This window comes from Hyperoodon ampullatus (genome assembly GCF_949752795.1).
Source record: "Hyperoodon ampullatus genome assembly, chromosome: 18".
Lineage (NCBI taxonomy): Eukaryota > Metazoa > Chordata > Mammalia > Artiodactyla > Ziphiidae > Hyperoodon > Hyperoodon ampullatus.
Window position 1 is genome coordinate 31,442,974 of NC_136931.1, and position 23,245 is coordinate 31,466,218.

Here is a 23,245-nt window from a genome sequence, read left to right on the forward strand (position 1 = left end):
CAGGTCAGAAAAAACACAAATTAACATTATATTTGTATTATATTACATTTAATTTAGTTTTACCTATCAAGTTTGCAAAAAACAAAATTTTATCATGGTAATACACATTGTTGCTGAGAACAAAATCAAATACTCTGATAGTCTGCAATTAGGAAGGCAAATTATTACAACCTTGCTTAAGGCCAATTGGACAAGATCTATCAGAACCTAAACATGTTCATATCTTTTCATCTAGTTATTCTACTTCCAAGAATTTGTCATAGGGAAATAATTAGAGAAATGTACCAAGACTATAAGGATATTCACCATACTGTTACCTATAATAATTAAAAACTGAAAACCACCAAAATGCCCAAAGAGAGGAAAATGGTACATTCATGTGATGAAATACTAACGTAACACATTTTAGAAGAATTTTTATATGTTTTATGAAAAACGTTAAGTAACAAACTACTGTGATACAAGAAATCAGTAACAAGATACTTAGACAATAGGGTCGTAGTTTGATAAAAAGAAAAAAAAAGTATATATGTAAATACTCATAGAAAAGAAGATTTGGAAAAAAAATACAGCCAAAAGTTTCTGGTGGTTACCTCTGGGTAATGCACTTGGGTGTAATTTTACTTTTCTTCTTTAGACATCTGTATAATTTTCAAATTTTCCAAAATAAATGTAGAATACTTTTTAAATCAGAAAAGATGTTACATTAGAAAATTCTTAATTTCACGACATCTCTCGTATGTGCCAAGAGATTCTTTCTGATGACTCTAAATTTAAAAAAAAATTTAAGATAACTTCTGGTACTGTCTAAATGTGACTTGGAATGTTGCTCAGTGCTCTAGGAAATTTTGATTTTACCACAGGGAACACCAATAACAATAACTGGATAATTTTGTCATAATCTCCAAAAACTGCGAGAGAAAATCCCCAAGCCTAAATGTCCTTTATTGTATATAAAGTTATTAGATCAGTGCCTGGCACATAAAAGTGCCACATGGTGTTTGTTAAACTTTTCTTTAAAGACAACAACAGGTAACTCTGGAAAAGAAATGAACATTAAATAATATTAGTTTACCCTGTCAAACAAATAAGTTCACTTTCCATTTTGGACAGGTACAGGTAGAACATCAGATATCACATGATAATTTGGAACAGCTGCTGGCACATTTTCAAATATGTTAGAATTTTTTTTTGTTTAATCCCATTAAAGTTTTTCCAGGGAGTATACAGTCATGCAATTATATTAGTAGTTGTCTGGTCACATAATATATTTCTTGAGCTCTACAAAAGATTCTATGACATAAATGACGATTATATAGTTTAATAAGTATTTGGAAAGGTATATTTTTTAATTGAAGTAGAGTTGACTTACAATGTTGTGTTCGTTTCAGGTACACAGCAAAGTGAATTCAGTTATACATATATATGTATATATTCTTTTTCAGATTATTTTCCATTATAGGTTATTACAAGATATTGAATATAGTTCCCTGTGCTATACAGTAGGTCCTTGCTGTTTATCTGTTTTATATATAGTGGTGTGTATCTGTTAATCCCAAACTCCTAATTTATCCCTCCCCCACCCACTTCCCACTTTGGTAACCATAAGTTTGTTTTCTATGTCTGTGAGTCTATTTCTGTTTTGTAAATTGGAATGGTATTTTAGATATAAATTGACAACATGCCAAGCCTTTATCAATGGCTAAAAGATACAGAATGTTAGCTTCTCTGGAGAATAAGCTTTATTTTCTACCTAGTTTAAACCATTATATAAAAATTCTACCTCCTCCTCTCATATCAAGGGATGGTTCTGAAACAATTTCATCATATGGAGAAGCCAGACATGGCATTAAATGAATAAGATACCAGTTTACAGGAGGCTCACCTAAATGAAGCCCAGTGGAACTCAACCTTTAAGAGAGTGAAATAAAATTTAAAATCTTCAAGTGACCCAGGAAATGCACTTCATGTAAGTGCTAGGATACTCTGATTTCATGCGAGTATATTTCTAATCTGGCTGTTAACAGATTTTGCTGGTTAACATACTTTATATTTTGCACTCTATAGAAATTTGCACTATATCAGTCATCATATCTTCTATATAATTTTCATCGTAAATTGCTTATGACTTGGCAGCCATCCCAAGACAAATGGGCTAGACACTTATTTGGCCTAGCTCCCAGCTGCAAGATGCTGAGCTGTCTCCCAAAAGAAGCAGGCACTCTTCCCAAGTCACTGCCCAGGCCTTGCTACAGCTCTCACAAGGAGTCTCGTGATCATGTGCCATGTGCTACAAAGTGACACAAAATGTGTGTTCACTCATTCATTCAGTAGTTCATTTTTTGTTTATGGAAAATTTATGGAGTATCCATTTGTACCAAACACTGTATAAGTGCCGTAAGTATAATGATAAAAACAAGTTAGGTCCTGTTCCATAGCATTTCATAGTTTAACAGTAGAAACAGAAATAGGAACCAGGAGTTAGAGATTTAAGACTTCTCACAACAGAAGTATGAATACACTAGTATGGGAGCAGGGAATAAATTATTAGGAAGGGAGTCTGGACAATTCTCATTTATTGAATACATATTTATCGAGCACATATTATTTGCAAAGCACAAGGTGCTGGAAATACAGAGAAAGCAAAACTTCTGTATGCTCTCCGGGAGCTCATATTTATATATATAGTATAAGTATATAGTAGACATAGTTCATTCTATACATGTATATATAGAGAGAGAATTTTACTTATTTATTTAATATTTACTTATTTGTTTAATGAAATATATTTGCTTTATATTTTAGATTGTGTATTGTTGTATTACTGTGTATTGATGTATTTTAGATTATGATATGTGCTATGGAGAAAAACAAACCCAAGTAAGTAAGATAGGAGTGCCAGGGGTGATTGTCGCTATTTTACACAGGATGGGCAGAGTAGGCCTCTGATGGGGTGACATCTGAGCTGAGAAAGGCAAGAAATGAGCACACAAGCCCTGCAGATACCTGGGGGGAAGAGAGTTCCAGGCTGAGGGAACATTAAGTGCAAAGGCCTTGGGGCAAGAGTGTGGTTGATTTATTCCAGGAAGAGCAAGAATGCCAGAGTGGGAAGAGGAGGAGGTGGGGAGAAGCAGGAAATGAGGGAAGAGAAGCAGTCAGGAGCCAGGTCTTGCCCTGCTTTGTAAGTGACTGTCAGGGCCTAGGCTTTTACTCTGCAAAGATGGGAAGCCACTGAAGGGCTTTCAGCAAGTCTAGTGAGTTGATAAATGTTTTAAGAAGAACACTACTGCTGATGCTATGTTAAAACAGTCTGGAGAAGAAGTTAGGCATGGCAACCATCTGAGAAAGAGATGGTGGTAGCTTTGGCCACAGTGTACACGGCAGAGGTAGTGAGAAGCGTTCCAATTTTTAATATATTCTGAAAGTTACACAAGTGGGACTTCCTGGTATCATCACAGAAGGGACTGTATTGAAACAAAGTCCTTAAGGATGAGTAGATACTCACCAGACAGAAAAGGGGATGTGGGTACTCTAGACTCAGGGGACAAAAGGTACAAGGGCATGAAAAGACGACAGGCACAGCAAAGCCAAGGTGTAGTGAGAAACTCTGTATGACAGGAGTTTGAGGCTGGACACTATGTCAGGCAATGGGGTGGAGACTAGACCAGGGAGGTTGTTTGGGGCCATACAGTCAATGGCCTTGTAGGGTATGCAGAGGAGTTTGAACTTGACCTCAGAGGCAAGAGAGACCCAACAAAATTTACAAAGCAAGGAGTGACAAGTCTGCCATATTTATCGGAACACAATTCTGATGGCGTTGGGGCGGGCACAAGGAACACCAACTAGGAGACTCTTAAAACTGTGCTTGTGGGGCTTCCCTGGTGGCGCAGTGGTTGAGAGTCCGCCTGCCGATGCAGGGGACATGGGTTCGTGTCCCGGTCCGGGAGGATCCCACGTGCCGCGGAGTGGCTGGGCCCGTGAGCCATGGCCACTGAGCCTGCGCGTCTGGAGCCTGTGCTCCACAACGGGAGAGGCCACAACGGTGAGAGGCCCGCGTACCGCAAAAAATAAATAAATAAATAAAATTAAAAAATAAAATGGAGTTTTAAAAACAACCTGCCTCAGAGGGTTGTGATAAGATTTGAATGAGCAAATACATATAAAGCACTGAGGACAAGCTGGCAGATGGAAAGCACAAAACGGGGAATGCTGAGGAGGGTGGCACTGTCTCAGGATAAGAGGGGTAGCACTCCTATATCTGGAATCCAGAGGTTGTTTTCTATGTAATTCCTTTCCTTGTGCTCTATAGTAAACCAACAGAGGTCCTCTCTGCTCTTCTGCTTTGAGTTGTTGCTGTTGTTGTTTTCTTTCATTGGTTTTCTCTACGACCTTATCAGAAGAAACCAAAAAACTTCTCTGAAGGCATTGTGAATTTGAGCACAGTATACTGGGAAGCATACGGTACAGCAGAAAGAGCCTGGGTCTTCAGAGTCAAAAAATATGGGCTTGAACTCAAGCTCTGCCAGACGTGTAAAATAGGAATGACAGTATCTACCTTAAACACCCTGAGTCTGAAGAAGAGTAGCTGCTGAATATATATTTGTGGAATGAATGAATGAGGCTGCTGTGAGGATGAAATGTGACAGCCTTCATCCAACACTGAGCACAGTCCCTGGCACCTCGTAAGGGTCAATAAACAGACCCAATATGGACCCTGCAAAAAGTCTTGCTTTTATGACTGGCAGCTGGGTTGGCATTCCTGTGGCTAGGACCTGTTTAAGGGACCCAATGTCAGGTCTAAACTTTTTATTTATTCATGTCATTAAAAAGTATTTTTACTTTATCTTTTAAGAGAACAGAGTTACTTTACAAAGGTTTGGTTGAAGCACTCCTTTATTATAAGGTGCACTTAAAGTGATTAGATATTGGTATCAGGTTTGTTGTGGGTCTTACTAGCAAGATAAAAGTGAAGCCTTGAAAATAAACTCAAAATGGATTAGAGACCTAAATGTAAGACTGGACACTATAAAACTCTTAGAGGAAAACATAGGAAGAACACTCTTTGGCATAAATCACAGCAAGATCTTTTTTGACCCACCTCCCAGAGTAATGGAAATAAAAACATTAATAAACAAATGGGACCTAATGAAACTTAAAAGCTTTTGCAAAGCAAAGGAAACTACAAATGATGAAAAAACAACCCTCAGAGTGGGAGAAAATATTTGCAAATGAACCAATGGACAAAGGATTAATCTCCAAAATGTATAAACAGTTCATGCAGCTCAATATTAAGAAAACAAACAACCCAATCCAAAAATGGGCAGAAGACCTAAATAGACATTTCTCCAAAGGAGACATACAGATGGCCAAGACACACATGAAAAGATGCTCAACATTACTAATTATTAGAGAAATGCAAATCAAAACTACAATGAGGTATCACCTCACACCAGTTAGAATGGGCATCATCAGAAAATCTACAAACAGCAAATGCTGGAGAGGGTGTGGAGAAAAGGGAACCCTCTTGCACTGCTGCTGGGAATGTAAATTCATACAGCCACTATGGAGAACAGTATGGAGGTTCCTTAAAAAACTAAAAATAGAATTACCATATGACCCAGCAATCCCACTACTGGGCATATCCTGAGAAAGCCATAATTCAAAAAGACACATGCACCCCAATGTTCATTGCAGCAGTATTCCCAATAGCCAGGTCATGGAAGCAACCTAAATGCCCATCGACAGATGAATGGATAAAGAAGATGTGGTACATATATACAGTGGAATATTACTCAGCCATAAAAAGGAATGGAACTGGATCATTTGTAGAGATGTGGATGGATCTAGAGACTGTCCTACAGAGTGAAATAAGTCAGAAAGAGAAAAACAAATATCATATATTAACGCATATATGTGGAACCTAGAAAAATGGTACAGATGAACTGGTTTGCAGGGCAGAAACAGAGACACAGGTGTAGAGAACAAACGTATGGACACCAAGGGGGGAAAGTGGCAGGGCAGTGGTGGTGGTGGGATGAATTGGGAGATTGGGATTGACATATACACATTAATATGTATAAAATGGATAACTAATTAAGAACCTGCTGTATAAAAAAATAAATAAAATAAGATTCAAAATCTTTTTAAAAAGTGAAGCCTTGATAGTTGTTCTGTTTGCCTTGGAGTCTCCTTTTGTGACTCAGCGTATGGCTGGCTCATAGCACCTGGGCTATCCTTGGTGTTTAATTGTTCATGCACTACTTTCACCATACAAAAGCTAAAAAGGCTCAGAAGTTGCTTTATAATAATGTGCATTACCATGTACCAGAAAGCTCCTATCTATGAAAATATTAGCAAGGATTTAAGAACTGATTACATTTGGGGGGTTTACCTGCTTTAAGGATACTTTTTAAAATTATTTTTTTCCTGATTACAAAAGAATACATGTTCACTTAGATAATTTGGAAAACTAGAAAAGCTCAAAAGAGAAAAGTCTACCAGTCTGGGATATTACATTTCTGTATCAGTCCCACAGATTGTTCTAGAGGCCACCTCCCTGGGGAGGAGTATTTGTGTGTAAAACAAAATTAAAATCACACCAGATATTATTATATGTCTCGCTTTTTAAATGAGCTAATGCATACATTAATTCATTCACCCATTTAAGCAAACTAATTAAATACCTACTAGGTGCCAGGCCCTGTATACAGTACAGAGAATGAGAGAAAGGAGCATATAAAATCATTACAATAACCTGAGATAATTAAGGTACACATGAAGTACTACAAGTGCACACAAGAGGGAGCAGAGACAACCTCTGGGCTATAGACGTGGCAGGGAAGCATCCTACAGGAGATGACATGTGAGCTGTCACTAATAACAGGTAACACAGAAGTTCTCCAAGGAAGGAATATGGAAAGGATGTAGCAGGAAGACCCAAAATATAATACTGCACAGCTAGTCTGTCAAAACCCAGTGTGGGTAAAAAGGTAAAAAAATGGGGAAGACGAGGCTGGAAATGCAGGAGTCGGGCAACAGACAGCCATTGTGGGATTTGAAGCAGAAGGTTGACATGCTTGGATTTATGTTTTGGTTTAAAAAAAAAAAAGTCTACTACAGCTTTAAGGATTAAGAAAGAGGGGCAAAGAAAACTAGAGCAATCCATAAAAGGGCTGACCAGGTGAAAGGTAGTGAAGTTCTAATGACAATGGAGATGACAGATGATGTCCTGGAACTGAGAATGCACGGGAGACCTGGAATTCTAGATGGGTAAGCTCATTCTTTCCTCTCTTCTTTCCATGGTTACTGAGAATCAGCTATATGCACGACAAGCATATGCTAGGTGCTGGAGAAACCAAGCTGATGTGGCCCAAGAGCTAACATTCTAGTAGGAAAGAAGAGATGAAAAGGTACTATTTTTACTGCTCAGCATGCCTTTCTTTCCTTCTTTGGAACAGGGCTCCAATTTTCCTTTGGGAAAACCATCCATCTCTGACTCACACTCCATGCAATGTGAGTGGGAATGGTCATACTCCAACCCTACTCCAAGAGTGGGTGCAGAAAGTAGGCCAGGCAAACAGGAGCATCTCACTCCCCTGAACACAATGACTGATTCAGGGATAGGCACATGCCTCTAACCAGGCCAACGAGATCATTACTGGGGGAATCAGACAGACCAGGAAAAAAGAAATCACCACCTTCTTCTAAGATCCTATGTGCTTAAGACCACATAACCCCTGGGCTGTCAGAGTCCTCCTGTACTATCAGAGGAGAGCCTATCTAGCATGCAGCCACACAGAAAAAAGCCAAGCCAAGAAACAGAAAAACAGTGATCAGATGACATCTTTCGAGAAACTGGATTCGGCCATGTGCTCCTTGACATCTAAGTTAAGTAAGTCAATAAATTCCCTTTTTTGTCACAATGAATTTGTTTGTGACTTTGTCACTTGTAATTGAAAGAGTGCTGACTAATTCAGGGGGAGAGACACAGAATCGCACAACTGCAATACAATGTGATAGGTACAATCAAGTTATTTATAAGTTACAAGGAGCACAGCGGAGAGTGCAATCAATTCTATTAGTAGGTGAGGTAAGTAAAGAAACTTTCACAAAGGAGGCGATGTTTAAGTGACGTCTTGAAAACTTAGTCATCTGGCAACAGGATAAGGGGCAAAAGAATATTCTATGCAGAAGAAACAGACGGAGCACAGACAAGGAGTGAGGAAGAACACAGGATGCTCGGGGAAGGAAAGACAGTCGACTATGCTAAAGCACTAAGCTCAGAGCAGAAAGCAGACTGTGCAGGAATTTATATATTCTGGGGGTGAGGAGACACTGGATGACCAACTCAGACCATTTCACCTCTCATTTAACCTCTCTACACCACAGTGGCTTCATAGGTAAAATAAGGTAGAGCAGGAAAAAAATCAGTGCAAACTGACAAATATTAAAAGACCTTACCTGCTGATAGAATTCATCATCTTTGGGGGTCAGATAAGGAAGCCAAGTGTCTTCAAGCTCTTCAAGAAGCCTCAGTTTCTGTTTAAAAATAATAATGATTACAGGTGAATATAAACTGACCCAAAACATAAGACAATCCCTTATTTTTTTCCATAAGAGACTACCCTCCAAAATTTAGCCAACTTGAATGTAGAAACTTTTCGAGAGAGAAATTAGTCAAAAGTCAATTATAAAATGCATTAATTTAATTACATGCACTTAAATTATACATCATATAAAACATTAACTTAGACATAATCATTTTATTCACTCTCACATTTCAGGAAGCAATTTGCTTCACTCTTGACATGTATCTTTAACATCAGGGTCTTTTTCTTCATCACTAGAGTCACCTTTTGAGTTATCCAATCAAACTCAAATTGAGTTATCCAATCAGTTTTCCAGAACAAATCTTTCCATCTGTATTATCTGCTTGAGACACAGCAGTTTTTGAATCCTTACTATAACTGAAACTCTCCAACCAAGCCACAAGTATCCATTTACATAATGTCAGGGTATTTGGAGAATTTATTCATCCTGTATACACTTATTTGAGATCATATCCACTTACACATTACTTTTTTAAAGTGATCTTTCATCCCTAGAATAATTTCTAAATGTATCTTGAATATCTTTGCTTCTTTTCTTTTCCAATTTGATACAGAAATCTTTTCAAGCACCCACAACTAGTGTTGTCTGAGGTCATTTCAAGCTACTATGTCTTCCAAATAGTACCCGTGCTGTTCAAACAAGGTAACTAAGAGAGGACCCCGCATTACAAAGTACTTTATAAGGAACCAAATACATACAAGATGACACCCTCCTTATGAGGGATTTTTTCAAAGAACATCTAACCTTATATTCAAGCATATGTGATATGTGTGTGTGTGTACGTGGCATATAAATAGCATATATATATGTGTACACAGACACACATACACATAGAAATCATCTATATACTATAGAAATTTTCTGAAAGAAAAAAAAACAGAAAAGGCAGAAACAAATAAAACTGCAGTACAATGCGTTATTCAGGCTGTTGTCAGCCACTAAGGCACTTTTATAAGAATTAGAAAATGGCGTGCCTTACTCTGGGTTGATGCCCCCCACTCCCTACAGCATGACTTGGAGAACACAAACTGGATTTTAGCCCCAACCTGTCCCAATGGGCACTGTCTTTATGCAGTGAACAACCTGCTCAACCAGACATGGTGGCCCTGAGAATCATCCTCTCCCATCTCTGGGCAGCCTTCTCACGCTAACCCATCACAGAGTAGTCCAGAGCAAACACCCCTTCAGGCAGAACTCAAGTCCTTTCTGGATCTTTTGTATAATTATCCAAAGTGAATAAAGAAAAAAGGGAATAGAAAAATAGCAACCAGTTCACCTAAGAGAGGCAAAAGAGTAAACTTTACTCTTATGCAAAATTCTTGTCTGTTTATATAATTAAAGCTTTCTGCTTTGTCTAAAAGGTACTTTCTCATCTGTAATGATAAGACTGGCTTACCAGTTAAACTATGAAGAGTTCTCCTTTACAAAGGACCTATAATACTAACACAAACCATTGGTTTATATAAATCATTGGTTAAGAGGTTTATCTGTTTCCCACATTAGCCATTATTTGGGATACAGAAAGAACTAATGATGTTTTCATGCCTATACTTGCACATTTATGCACTCCATCACAAACTTAATCAAAACCTATACCTCAATTTTCACTTCAGGCTCAGGAAAGCCTGCATTTTCCTATGAATCTTTTACCAGTCCTTTCTATACACAGAACACTTACATGCCCCCCAAAAAGTTTTAATGTTTAAAAAAATGTTAAAGGCTTGAACAATTAAAATGCACATGATATCTCAGACCTTGAGATAGCTCCACCTTACAAATACCACCTTAAAATCTCTTTGGGAGAGTCCATAAAGCTAATCTGCATATAATAGGGAACACAAAGGTACAGATTTCTATTAGGAATTACATATTCCACCTTGACCAGATTAAACAGCAAGAGATCTGTCCCAAAGATGAACAAGCAACACTGGAGGCTGAAATTCCACTTATAATAAATACTTCAGTAAAATTATTATAAAAACAACCACTTCTCAGCTCAGTTGAGGTCCAGTGCATCAGACAGACAGAAAACATTATAACCTGTAAGGCTGTATCAAGAGGATAAAAGTCTTTTTGATATATATAGTAGTCTGTATCTGTTCATCTCAAATTCCAAATTTATCCCTCCTCCTCCCTTTCCCCTTTGGTAACCATAAGTTTGTTTTCTATGACTGTGAGTCTATTTCTACTTGTAAATAAGTTCATTTATATCATTTTTTTTAAGATTCCACATCTAAGTGATATCATATGATGTTTGTCTTTCCCTGTCTGACTTCACTTAGTATGACAATTACTAGGTCCATCCGTGTTGCTGCAAATGGCATTATTTCATTCTTTTCTTATAGCTAAGTAATAATCTAGTGTGTGTGTATGTGTGTGTGTGTGTGTGTATATATATACACATACATATATATATACACCACATTTTCTTTATCCATTCATCTGTTGATGGACACTTAAGTTGTTTCCATGTCTTGTTATTGTAAATAGTGCTGCTATGAACACTGGGGTGCAGGTATCCGAAAGGATAAAATTCTACAAGAATGTTCCTACCATAGAGCAAGCAGAATATAAGTGGTCTTGTTCCACTGGGAATTTTAATTTTAATACTGTGAGCATTGTTATATCTCTATGACAGGAGAGAATGGGGTCGGGAAATCACTCAACTTAAGGCCACACAGATGAAATCTGCTCTGTACATCAACATTCACAACCTGTAATTCTACTGATTAACTAATGAGATCAATTATAAATAGCACTACTTATCAACTTAAAAAGAACCTTTGGTCATATTTGCCTTGGTGAAGTCAATCAGAAATGATTATTAGATTAAACTGGTAGTTCATGAACAACACACATTTCTTAAAAATTAAGATTGCTTTATAGAAAGGCATAGTCACTTTGAGCATAACTATAGAGAAACAAGCCCTCTCATACTCAGGAGTGCAAAAGGGTACAATTCCGATGCAGGGCAACTGACAACTATCGAAATTCAAATGTATTCCCTTTGATCCCAAAATCCTACTTCTAAGGATTTTAATTTCTTACTTGTACCATGTTCTGAAGAATGTATGTACAAGTTTACTCACTGGACCACTATTTGTAGACCAGAAGCTTGGAAACATATTAAAAAACCAGTTAGTTGCATACTTAAAAGGTTGAATTTTATGGTGTGTGAATTATAGCCCAACTAAAAAAAAAAAAAGATTAGAAACAGTGCCAGTGTCCATCCACAGAGGATGGTTAAATAAACGCTGGTACATCCACACAATGAAATACAAAGCAACAGTAAACAAGACCGAGGAGGCTCCCTTTAGTGAAACAAAGAGCTCTCCAGGACGCATGGGGAAGTGAAAGGCAAGGGAAAGAATATCTGCTTGTATTTGCATAAAGAAACATAAAGGACATGGGACAAACTACGCAAGTGGTTCTCTCTCAGGGGCAGAGGTGGGAAACAACTAGAAGGAGCCAGGGATGGAGTAAGACTATACAAAGTATTTCTTTTTGTATTGTTTTGATTTTTGAACTCTGTAAACATAGTGCCTATGCAACATATTACCAATTATCAACTCAAGTATATTACCTATTAATTCTTCATGTGGAATTCAATACAAAGATGAAGATGACATGACATGAATTTTGGCTTTATATTAGACAGTGCATACTTTTGTGATGTATGATAAAGTATTTCGGGGGTAGACTTGTAGACTAGCACAGTAAAGAGTGAAGAGGGGGAAGAGAAACAGCTCTGACAAATTCTTTGTGTCAAATGTCAAGCAGTCAGTAAACACACACGACATTCAAATGCACTCTGGAGTGGAGGCAGAAGGCGCTCATGTTTGACTGTCAGATCTGGCTAACTGCTGCTCCGTCTGAGATGCAGATAAATCCACACAGCTGGGCCTTACAGCACACTGCTCTGCTCACAGCTTCTTTGCTGTCACCCTGGTGTCAAATACGTCAAGCTGTTCACACATGACACACAGAAAGCCAGAGGGGGTGCAAAGCCTCGGCTCTCCCACCTGCAGGAGGAGCACTGAAGACCCCTCCATGAGGGCTACAACCACCTCCGCAGCTCCTGCAAGGAAAGGGTACACAGACACAAGGCCTTAAGTAAAACACATTGCAACTCAAAACCATAAAGGTTGGATGTCAGAAACTTAACCCTAATAAGCTTCTGACTCACTGTGAAAAGTTAAGTTGTATCTGAGCTTCCATATCTTGTCAAATAGGCATATAGTTTGCGAATCTTACAGTTATTACCTAAAAAGATTAACTGGATCATGACTCATAATGTGAAGGTGTATCTTTCACAGATGAAGTGTATTTTCCATCCCACTGCTGTCTCTTCAGCCTCGTCAGATTATGCTAACAGCCCCTATTCTTTATCCATTTTTCATTTTCCACATAATTTTTAAACTATGAATCATATTTTGTCAGGTTCAGTAAAAAATTAGTTTTGTCTGAGTCTTCAAAATACAACCACAAATAAAGGCTTATGAATGTTCAATATAAAAATAAGCACCTGATCTTTTGAGGGTTTCAAATAATAAGTAGGAAAACTGACCTAGTCCTTGGGCAGAGCATAAGTAAGGAAAATCTCCCCAAGGAAGACACATCAAAACTAATACCAGAAAGATGAGTGAGAAGTAGCTAAGCCAAAAGAAGTATAAATAAATATTTCATATACCCATATTCCATATTTGCTTTTAAAAAGAAAAAAAAAGTATCTCAACAAAGAGCATTCATTCGCTTTCCTTTGCTCACTGAAAATACGGCACAGTAAAAATAAACAATTTGGAGGGAAGAGTAGAATTTGTATCCCGACTCTATCACTTCCTAGATGTGGTACCACACCTGAATCAACCTCTCCAAACCTCACTTTACTCATCTGTAAAACCCTGTTTCACAGGGCGTTGTGAAGATGAAATAAAATTAATCATATATGTTAGTGCATTTTATAAACTATAAACTATGCAGATATTAAGCAAATGGTATTCAAATGGAGGAAGGGGTCTATAACAAAGCATGAGCATCTAAGAAGCCTAACTGTTAATCCTAACACCAGTACTACCAGCATAGATATATGATTTGGGACTGGTGTATCTCCCTGTGATGTATAAATGAAGTAGTACATGTAGAGATCTAAGAACATTGCCAAGCACATAAAAAACCCTCAATACACTTTGGCAACCACTTGCAACTGTTATTTACCCATGTCTGAAAAGGACAGTTTTATTTATTAGTTGTGAATTATTTATAAGCAATCCTATGTGTAACCCATCAAATTATACTTTATGCCATATACATAAGAAATTCAGACATTAATTTCCCTGGGTGAACTACAGCAGAACTGTATAAAAACTCTCCATAAAACTTTATATATAAAATGCCTCGATTAACTACACTGGTGATAAAAATAAAAATTATTGTGAAATTTTAGAACAGATGAAGAAACAAAGGCCCATCCAGAGATACAAAGTGACTGGCAAAAATTACACTACTGGTCACAACTCATAATCTCATTCCCTAAGTATAAAGGTCACTTCCACTACGCTCCACCACACAACCCTGAAACAAGAGAAATCTGACCTTTCAAGAAGTGTTCAATCTTTCACTTAAAAAAAACACATATAAATGTAAACATTTTAAGTAATTTTAATTAAAATCAATCCTATTTTAAAAATTTAAAACCAATGCTTATAACCACTACTTTTGGACTCTCAAGTCCTGGCTGCTTTGGTAGCTCTACAATGTTTTCAAGAATTTTTTTTTTTTAGCATTTCTTGTTCAGTTCTTAATAATGGGAGCCTATGCTGTAGTAGACCAAAAATCCAGTTAGAGTGAAAAAAAACTCATAATCCACAAATCAGGAAGAATTCTCAGGAGGATTTTGCCTCAATAGTGGTATAAAATTAGCCCTGGACTACTGCTCTATTCCTTTATAAACAGCTTAAAGTAAGACGGAAAATATCAAACTAATCAAAAACTACAAGGCATGGAAAGGAAGACAAGACTATAAGGCAAGGTAATATGAGTGATAATGAAGAGAAAAATCAGTCAATTGGAACTGACCCCAAAATGGCACAGATGACAGAATTAGGAGACAAGTACATTAAAAATAGTGATATAACTGTAGTTCATAAGTACAAGAAGTTGGGAAAAGACTGAACATGGTTAATAGAGAAAAGGAAATTAAACTTCCAGACAGGAAAACCACAATGTCTGAGATGAAATATAAATATATTGGATAGGATTCAAAACAGGTTAGATATCACAAAAGAAAAGAATAGTGAAAACAAGACATAGCAGTGGAAATTATCCAACAGGAAACACAGGCAAAAAATAATTATTAGAGTATCAGTGAGCTGTGGGATGACTTTAAGCAGTTTAATACATATGATTAGAGTCATCAAAGAAGAGGAGAAAGAATGGGAGAAAGAAAAATACTGGCCAAGAATTCTCCATATTTGATGAAAACTATAAATCCACAGATTCAAGTTGTTCAAAGAACTATACACACACACACACACACACACACACACAAAATGAGGAAATAACACTAAGGCACAATATAATCAAATCACTTAAAATCAGTGAAAAAGAGAAAATCTTTAAAGTAGTCAGAGAAAAAGAAATAGTAAATACACAGGAACAGATCATAACATGAAATATCTCATGGAAAGCATGTTACCCAAAGATAGTGAAGAAACATTTTCAAATAACTGAGAGAAAAAAAAAATTATCAAACTAGGTTTCTATCCCAAGCCAAAATATCTTCCAAAAACAAAGGCAAAATAAATACTTTTTCAGATATATAAAAGTAGAAATTCAACACCAGCAGCGCTTCATGGTAAGAAATGATAAAGGAAGACCATCAGATAGGAAGAAAATGATATTAGATAAATCTGAGTCTTCACAGGGGAATAAAAAGCATCACACATAATAACTACATTTGAAATAGAAAAGACTTTATTCCTTACTATATAATCTTTATAAAAGACAACTATTTAAAGCAAAAATAATAGTACATTGCTGGGTTTATAATGTATGTAGAAGTGAAACATATAATAACAATAACACAACAGTTAAAACAGAGCGGAATTATATTGTAAGATTCTTAAACTACATGTGAAGTGCAATAGTACTACTTCAAGGAAGAATCTATTAAGATAAAGATGGATACTAGAAACCCTAAAATAACCATAATACAACAACAAAGAGTTATAGGAGACTAGCCAATAAGGGAGATAAAACAGAATCATGAAAAATCAAACCAAAAAGACAGAAATAGAGAATAAAAAAGAACAAACGGCAAAAAAGTAAACTGGTAGAATTAAATCCAACCATATAAACAATCACATTTAATATAAATAGTCTAAACAGTTCAGTTAAAAAGAAGAGACTGTCAGATTAAATTCTAAAAATCAATATCCAACTATATCCTGCCTATAAGATATTGACCTCAAGTATAAAGAAACAAATAAATTAAAAGTAAAAGGATGGACACAACAATGTGAATGTACTTAATGCCACAAAACTGTACACTTTAAAAAGTCTTATGCATATTTTATCACAATAAAAAAAGATTTTAAAAAGTAAAAGGATGAAAAAAATACTTACCACAGTAATACTAATCAAAAGAAAGTTGAAGTAGCTATACTGACACTAGACAAAATAGATTTCAGAGCAAAAAATATTATTAGAGGCAAAAAGAGTCATTTCACAATCATAAAGGAATCAATTCATCAAGAGAACATACCAGTCTTAAATATCTATGCAACTAATAACAGATCTATCAAATACATTAAGCAAAAATTGATAGACTAGCAAACAGAAATATGCTTGACCGTTGAACAACACAGGAGTTAATCTACATATAACCTATAGTCGGCCTTCTGTATCCGTGGTTCCTCTGCTTCCACAGATTTAACCAACCAAGAATCATGTAGTACTACAGTATTTGCTATTGAAAACTATCCACATTATAAGTGGACCCACACAGTTCAAACCCATGTTGTTCAAGGGCCAACAGTAGATGATTCCACAATTACAGTCAATATCACCCCTCTCTCAATAATTGCCAGAACAAGTACTCGGAACACTTAGTAAGAATACAGAAGACCTGAACAACACCATAAACTAACTTGACCTAACTGACATTTATATAACAGTTAACCAAACAGCAAAATAAAATACACATTTGTTTCAAATACACATAGAACATTTGCCGAGATAGACCATATCTTGATATCACTATATTTAAAAGGATTCAAATCATTAAAAAAAAACATGTTGCCTGGGGGAGAATGATGTCAGGAACATGGCCGGGGGAGAATGATGTCAGGAAAATGGCCGAGTAAGACGTCACTTGATTGTATGCCCCCCATCAACAAAAACAACTTGGCATCCAACCACAGACAAAAGTGCCTTCTGTGGGGGCTGTGTGATCCAGCACCACACTCCAGGGACCCAGAAGAAGTCTTGTCAACCTGTGAGTCAGGAAATAGGCATACAGACCTCAATCCCAGCTGTGGACCCTGAAATGGCCCAGGAACGGGCTCCAGCTCCTCTCAGCCAAGGTCCAGGAGGCCCTGGGGAACACCGACTTAGACCATCACCCACAGAAAAGAGAGCCTTTGTGGAAGTCTAGGAGTTCAGTGGAGAAGTTCCAGCACAGTGTTTGAGCAAAAATATCCAAGAGTGGACACACTGAAGAGAGTAAGAGGAATGGTTTGACATACCAACGTCACCCCTCCCACAAGGGAGCACAGCTCAGTGCTAAGAGAATCCGTCTTGGCCCATGATTTCTCCCACAGTAAAAAGTGAAACCGTGTGAGTGGGTAGCCAGCTCCTCCAGCTGTGTGGGATGCTACCAAAGAGGAACATTTCTCTCTCACTTAATCATGAGCTGCATGACTGGGGTGGGGGGGAGGGGGGGAGCGTGAGAGGCTGAGAGAACAGCAGCCAGGGATTGGAATGAATGTAGTAAAGGGACATATATCCTATTAACCACATCATGGACTCCATCAACGGGCCCATTCACAAGACACTAGGGTTGTCCCATCTGCTGATCCCCCAACTGGACCAGGGGCACTGCCAGTTCTCCATAAGCTTCACTCACAAACACTCCCATTCTCCCATTCTGTGGCAGGTATGCACACTCCTGATGGTGGTGAGAGCAAGTTTTTGCATGCTCTCTAGTGAGCATGCTCAGAAAGCCATTCTGAATCTGTGGACTGGAGAGAGACCACAAATCTGAGCATTCAGCACTGTCCTTGGAAAAGCAGAAGGGAGGCTGTCAGTACTCAGCCTGGTGCTTTGCAGGACTGAGAGAAGGTTTACAAGCTTAAGAATTCTGCCACAGGAGGGAGCAAGAAATGTGGGACAGGGGTATCCAAGAAGGTTTGAGAAAGCCTCAGAATCCCTATCATGGCAGACAGTAGGAATTTCTCTCTGGAAGTCAGTCAGTTAAGACTAGAGGAAGTGAGTGCTACTTCAAATGCAAAGACAGCAAATGTAAGACTTCAAGGAATATGAAAAATCAAGGAAACAGGACACCAACAAAGGATAGCAATAGGGCTTCCCTGGTGGCGCAGTGGTTGAGAGTCCGCCTGCCGATGCAGGGGACACGGGTTCGTGCCCCGGTCTGGGAAGATCCCACATGCTGTGGAGCGGCTAGGCCCATGGCCTAGGAGCCATGGCCGCTGAGCCTGCGTGTCTGGAGCCTGTGCTCCACAACAGTGAGAGGCCCGTGTACCGGAAAAAAAAAAAAAAAGGATAGCAATAAATTTCCAGTAACTGACTCCAAAGACATGGAGGTCTATGATTTGCCTAATAAAGAATTCAAAACAGTTGATTTAAGGAAGCTCAATAAGCTACAAGAACATAAAGAAAGACAATTCAAAGAATTTAGGAAAAAAATTCACAAACAAAATGAGAAGTTAAACAAAGAGACAGAAATGATAAGAAACCAAACAAATTATGGAGCTGAAAAATACAGCTAAATGTACGAAATTATGAATGAAATAAAAAGTGCAACAGAGAGTATCAACAGCAGAATGGATTAAACAGAAGAAAGAATCTGTGAAGAGAAAACAGGACTTTTGAAATTATTGGGTCTGAGGAGAGCAAAGAAAAAAAAGAAAAAGAGTGAAGAAGGTACCATCAAGAGAAGCAATCTGTGAACCTCTGGAGTCCAAGAAGGGAAAGAGAGGGAGAAGGGGGGCAGAAAGCATATTTAAAGAAATATTTAAAGAAATAATAGCTGAGAACTTCACAAATATAGGGAAGGATTTGGCCATCCAAATTCATGACACTCATAGGTCCCCAAACAAATTCAACCCCAAAAGATCTAACCCAAAATACATTACAATAAAACTGTCAGAACTCAAAGACAAAAAAGGGAATCTCAAAAGCAACAAGAGAAGCCTATTACCTACAAGGGAACCCCCATAAGGCTTTTGGATTTTCGACAGAAACTTTACAGACCAGGAGACAGTGGGATGACATATTCAAGGTGCTGAAAGAAAAAAACTACCAACCAAGAATTTATTTGGCAAAGTTGTCCTTCGAAAATGAAGACAAAATACTTTCCCAGACAAACAAATGCTGAGGGAATTCATCTTTACTAGATCTGCCTCACAAGAAATGCTGAAAGGAATTCTGTAAGCTGAAATGAAAGGACACTAAATTAATAACACAAAAATATATGGAAATATACAACACACTGATAACATACATAGTAAAAATCAAAACACATGGTGATGTGCTAATCACTTATCTCTAATATAAAGACCGAAATAGTTTAGTAAACATATTTTTTAAACTATACCTACAATAATTTACTAATGAATACACAACACAAAGAGAGGCAAATTTTGACATCAAAAAAATAAAAGGAGAGGAATAAAAGGGTAGTTTTTATATGCAACTATCAGCATAAGATAGATTGTTACATCTATAAGATATTTTATGTAAACCTCATGTTAACCATAAAGCCAAACCCTACAGTTGATACACAAACATGAAGAGAAAGGAATCAAAGCATACCACTAGAGAAAATCATCAATTCACAAAGGAAGACAGCAAGAGAGGAAGAAATGAACAAGGGCACTACAAAACAGCCAGAAAACAATTTAAAAGATGGCATTGGTAAGTCCCTTCCTATTAATAATCATTCTAAATGTAAATGGAGGGGCTTCCCTGGTGGCGCATTGGTTAAGAACCCACCTGCCAATGCAGAAGACACGGGTTCGAGCCCTGGTCCGGGAAGATCCCACATGCTGCGGAGCAACTAAGCCCATGCGCCACAACTACTGAGCCTGCACTCTAGAGCCTTCGAGCCACAGCTACTGAAGCCCGCGCACCTAGAGCCCGCGCTCCACAACAAGAGAAGCCACCGCAATGAGAAGCCCACGTACCGCAACAAAGAGTAGCCCCCGCTCGCCGCAACTAGAGAAAGCCCGTGCACAGCAACGAAGACCCAAAGCAGCCACAAATAAATAAATAAATTTAAAAAAAATAAATAAATGTAAATGGATCAAATTCTCCAAACAAAAGACACAGAGTAGACAAATGGATTAAAAAAAATACAATACACAACTCTTTGCTGCCTACAAAAGACTCACTTAAGATTTAAGAACACAAAAAGAGAGCTATACTTAGGGTATAGGGTAGCTATACTTAGATGAAATAGACTTTAACTGAAAAGCAGCAACAAGAGATAAAGAAGGTCATTATACCATGATAGATAGGTAAATTCATCAAGAGGATATAACAATCATAAATATATATATACCCAACATTGGAACACCTAAATATATTAAACAAATACCGTCGTCCCTCAGTATCCATGGGAGATTGGTTCTAGGACTCATCTCAAAAACCAAAATCCGAGTATGCCCAGTCACACAGTTGGCTCTCTGTACTCATGGGTTCCACATCCAGAGATTCAACCAACCACAGATTACAAACTTAGTACACAATCCATGCTTGGTTGAATCTGTGAATGCAGAACCCGTGGATATGGAGGGCTGATTGTATATTTATTGAAAAAAATCTGCATAAAAGTAGACCTGTGCAGTTCAAATCCATGTGGTTCAAGGGTCAACTGTACTAACAGACCTGAAGAGAAAAACAGACAACAATTCAATAATAGTGGGAACTTCAGTACTGCACTTTCAACAATAGGTTATCCAGACTGAAAATCAGTAAGAAAACATTGGACATGAACTATACTTTAAGTATACTTTAGCACTTAACATACATATACAGAGCATTCCATCCAGAATACATTCTTCTCAAGTGCACAAAGAACATTCTCCAGGACAGATGTATGGTAGGCCATAAAACAAGTCTTAGCTAATTTAAGAGGACTGAAATCATACCAAGTATCTTTTCCAACTACAATGGTATGAAACTGGAAAGCAGTAACAGAAGGAAAGTTGGAAAATACACCATATGTGCAAATTAAAAAACACTCCTGAACAACCAATAGATCAAAGAAGATATAAAAAGAGAATTTTAAAACTATCTTGAAACAAACAAAAATGGAAACTCAACATACCAAAACTTATGAGATGCAGGAGAAGCACTTCTGAGAAGGAAGTTTATAGTGATAAATGCATACATTAAGAAAACAAAAAGCTCTCCAATAAACAACTTAACTTTACCCCTAAAGGAACTAGAAAAAGAACGAACTAAGCTCAAGTTAGCAGAAAGAAGGAAATAACCAAGATCAGAGCAGAAATAAATGAGAGACAAGAAAAGAAAAAAAAATAGAAACAAACAGAATCAATAAAACCAAGTGGTTTTTTAAGAAGATATGCTAAATTGACAAACTTTTAGCTTATTAAGAAAAAAAGAGAGAAGATGTAAATAAAATTATAAATGAAAAAAGAGAAATTACAAATAATAACACAGAAATACAAAGGATCATAGAACTACTAAGATTAAATATATGCCAACAAACTGAATAACACAGAAGTGGATAAATTTCTAGAAACATTCATCTACCAAGACTGAATCATGAAGAAATAGAAAATCTGAACAGACCAATAACAACAAGCAAGGAGACTGAATGAGTAAACAAAAACCTCCCAACGAAGATGGTTTCACTGGTGAATCAAACATTTAAAGAAGAATTAATGCTCTTCTCAAACTCTTGCAAAAATTAAAGAAAAAGGAATACTCTCAAACTCATAATTAGCAAACCAGATTCAACAGCACATTAAAAAGATCATACACTATGACCTAATAGGATTTATCCCTCAGATGCAAGGATGGTTCAGCATATGCAAATCAATAAATGTAATACACCACATTAACAGAATAAAAGATTAAAATTATATGATGATTTCAATAGATGCTGAAAAAGCATTTGACAAAATACAACCTCCCTGCATTATAAAAACTCTTCAGGGCTTCCCTGGTGGCACAGTGGTTGAGAGTCCGCCTGTTGATGCAGGGGACATGGGTTCGTACCCCCGTCCGGGAAGATCCCACATGCCGCGGAGCAGCTGGGCCCGTGAGCCATGGCCGCTGAGCCTGCGCGTCAGGAGCCTGTGCTCCGCAACGGGAGAGGCCACAACAGTGAGAGGCCCGCGTACGGCAAAAAAAAAAAAAAAGAACAATATGAAAATATGATACATTTGAGAACTAACTTACGTGAAATAGATATTTAGAAAAATATACATTACTTAAATTGCCACCTAACAAGAACCTTCTTTTTGTATATAAACTGCATTTTTGGAGTGTGAATCTCTTAGGGATTTTTTTTTCTTTATATCCCTCACATTCCAGTTTCAACATGATGGTATTGCTCAGAGTATCAGACTCATGTCTTTCTTTAAATAAGGAAAATTCTCAACTCTTGCTTCTTCACATTTTGTTTCTCCATCATAATCTTCATTCTACTTTTCGGGAACTACTATTAGACATTTGGTGGAATCTCTCAATCTATCCTCCAAGTCTCCCAACTGCTCTCTTTTTTTTTTCAATCTTTTGTCTCTTTATGCTACATTGTGGGTGAATTCCTCAGTAGTCTCCCCCAATTCATCAATTCTCTTTCTAGTTGTGTCAGGGCTAAAGTTCATCCCATCTACTGAGTTTATTATTTCTATGACTATACTTTTCATTTCCAAAATTTGTACCTGGCTCTTTTTCATGTAAAGCTGTTCCTGTTCCATTTCTGCATTTGGGGGCATTTTTAAATCTCATTTTTATCAATGTGATGCCTTTTCTTATCCCTTTGAATTTCTTGAACACGATTATTTCAGTCTTTGTCTGACTTTTCTATAAAATTAATCTCATCTGGAATGAATTTTTATTCACATTGTTGATTCTCTTTGCACTTGTTTTCCTTAATTATTTCAGTATTTTGTCTTGAAGGCTAATTCTGAGTGGACAGTGTTTTTGTCTTTGCGTCCCCCCCTCCTCCACATGTGCTCCCCTTTCCCTCCACAGTGGTTCAGCAGTTTCCTCTGCTAGGACCCTATACCACCAGTCCAGGACCAAGCCTCACAAATGGTGATCTGGAGCACTACATTCTCTCCCCCCATCACTCCACGATCGATCAGTCCGATTCAATTTCTACTCTTGAAGGTTTACCTATCTTCTGTCCCTCAAAACCCCT

At 37.5% G+C, this 23,245-nt stretch overlaps 1 protein-coding gene across 9 annotated transcripts in view; it reads right to left on the bottom strand.

The window, feature by feature from the left end:
* Window positions 1-23,245, bottom strand: part of FTO (FTO alpha-ketoglutarate dependent dioxygenase) — a gene marked incomplete at its 5' end in the record, with an annotated part of 363,984 nt that overhangs the window by 260,424 nt on the left and 80,315 nt on the right. For 8 of the 9 annotated variants that reach the window (XM_079723148.1, XM_079723153.1, XM_079723154.1 and 5 more), the window contains one exon: window positions 8,461-8,538. The exons of the other annotated variant lie outside the window; for it this stretch is intronic. In XM_079723148.1, coding sequence (XP_079579274.1) covers window positions 8,461-8,538 — 78 coding nt within the window. The remainder of the gene's footprint in view (window positions 1-8,460; window positions 8,539-23,245) is intronic. 9 annotated transcript variants of the gene reach the window in all.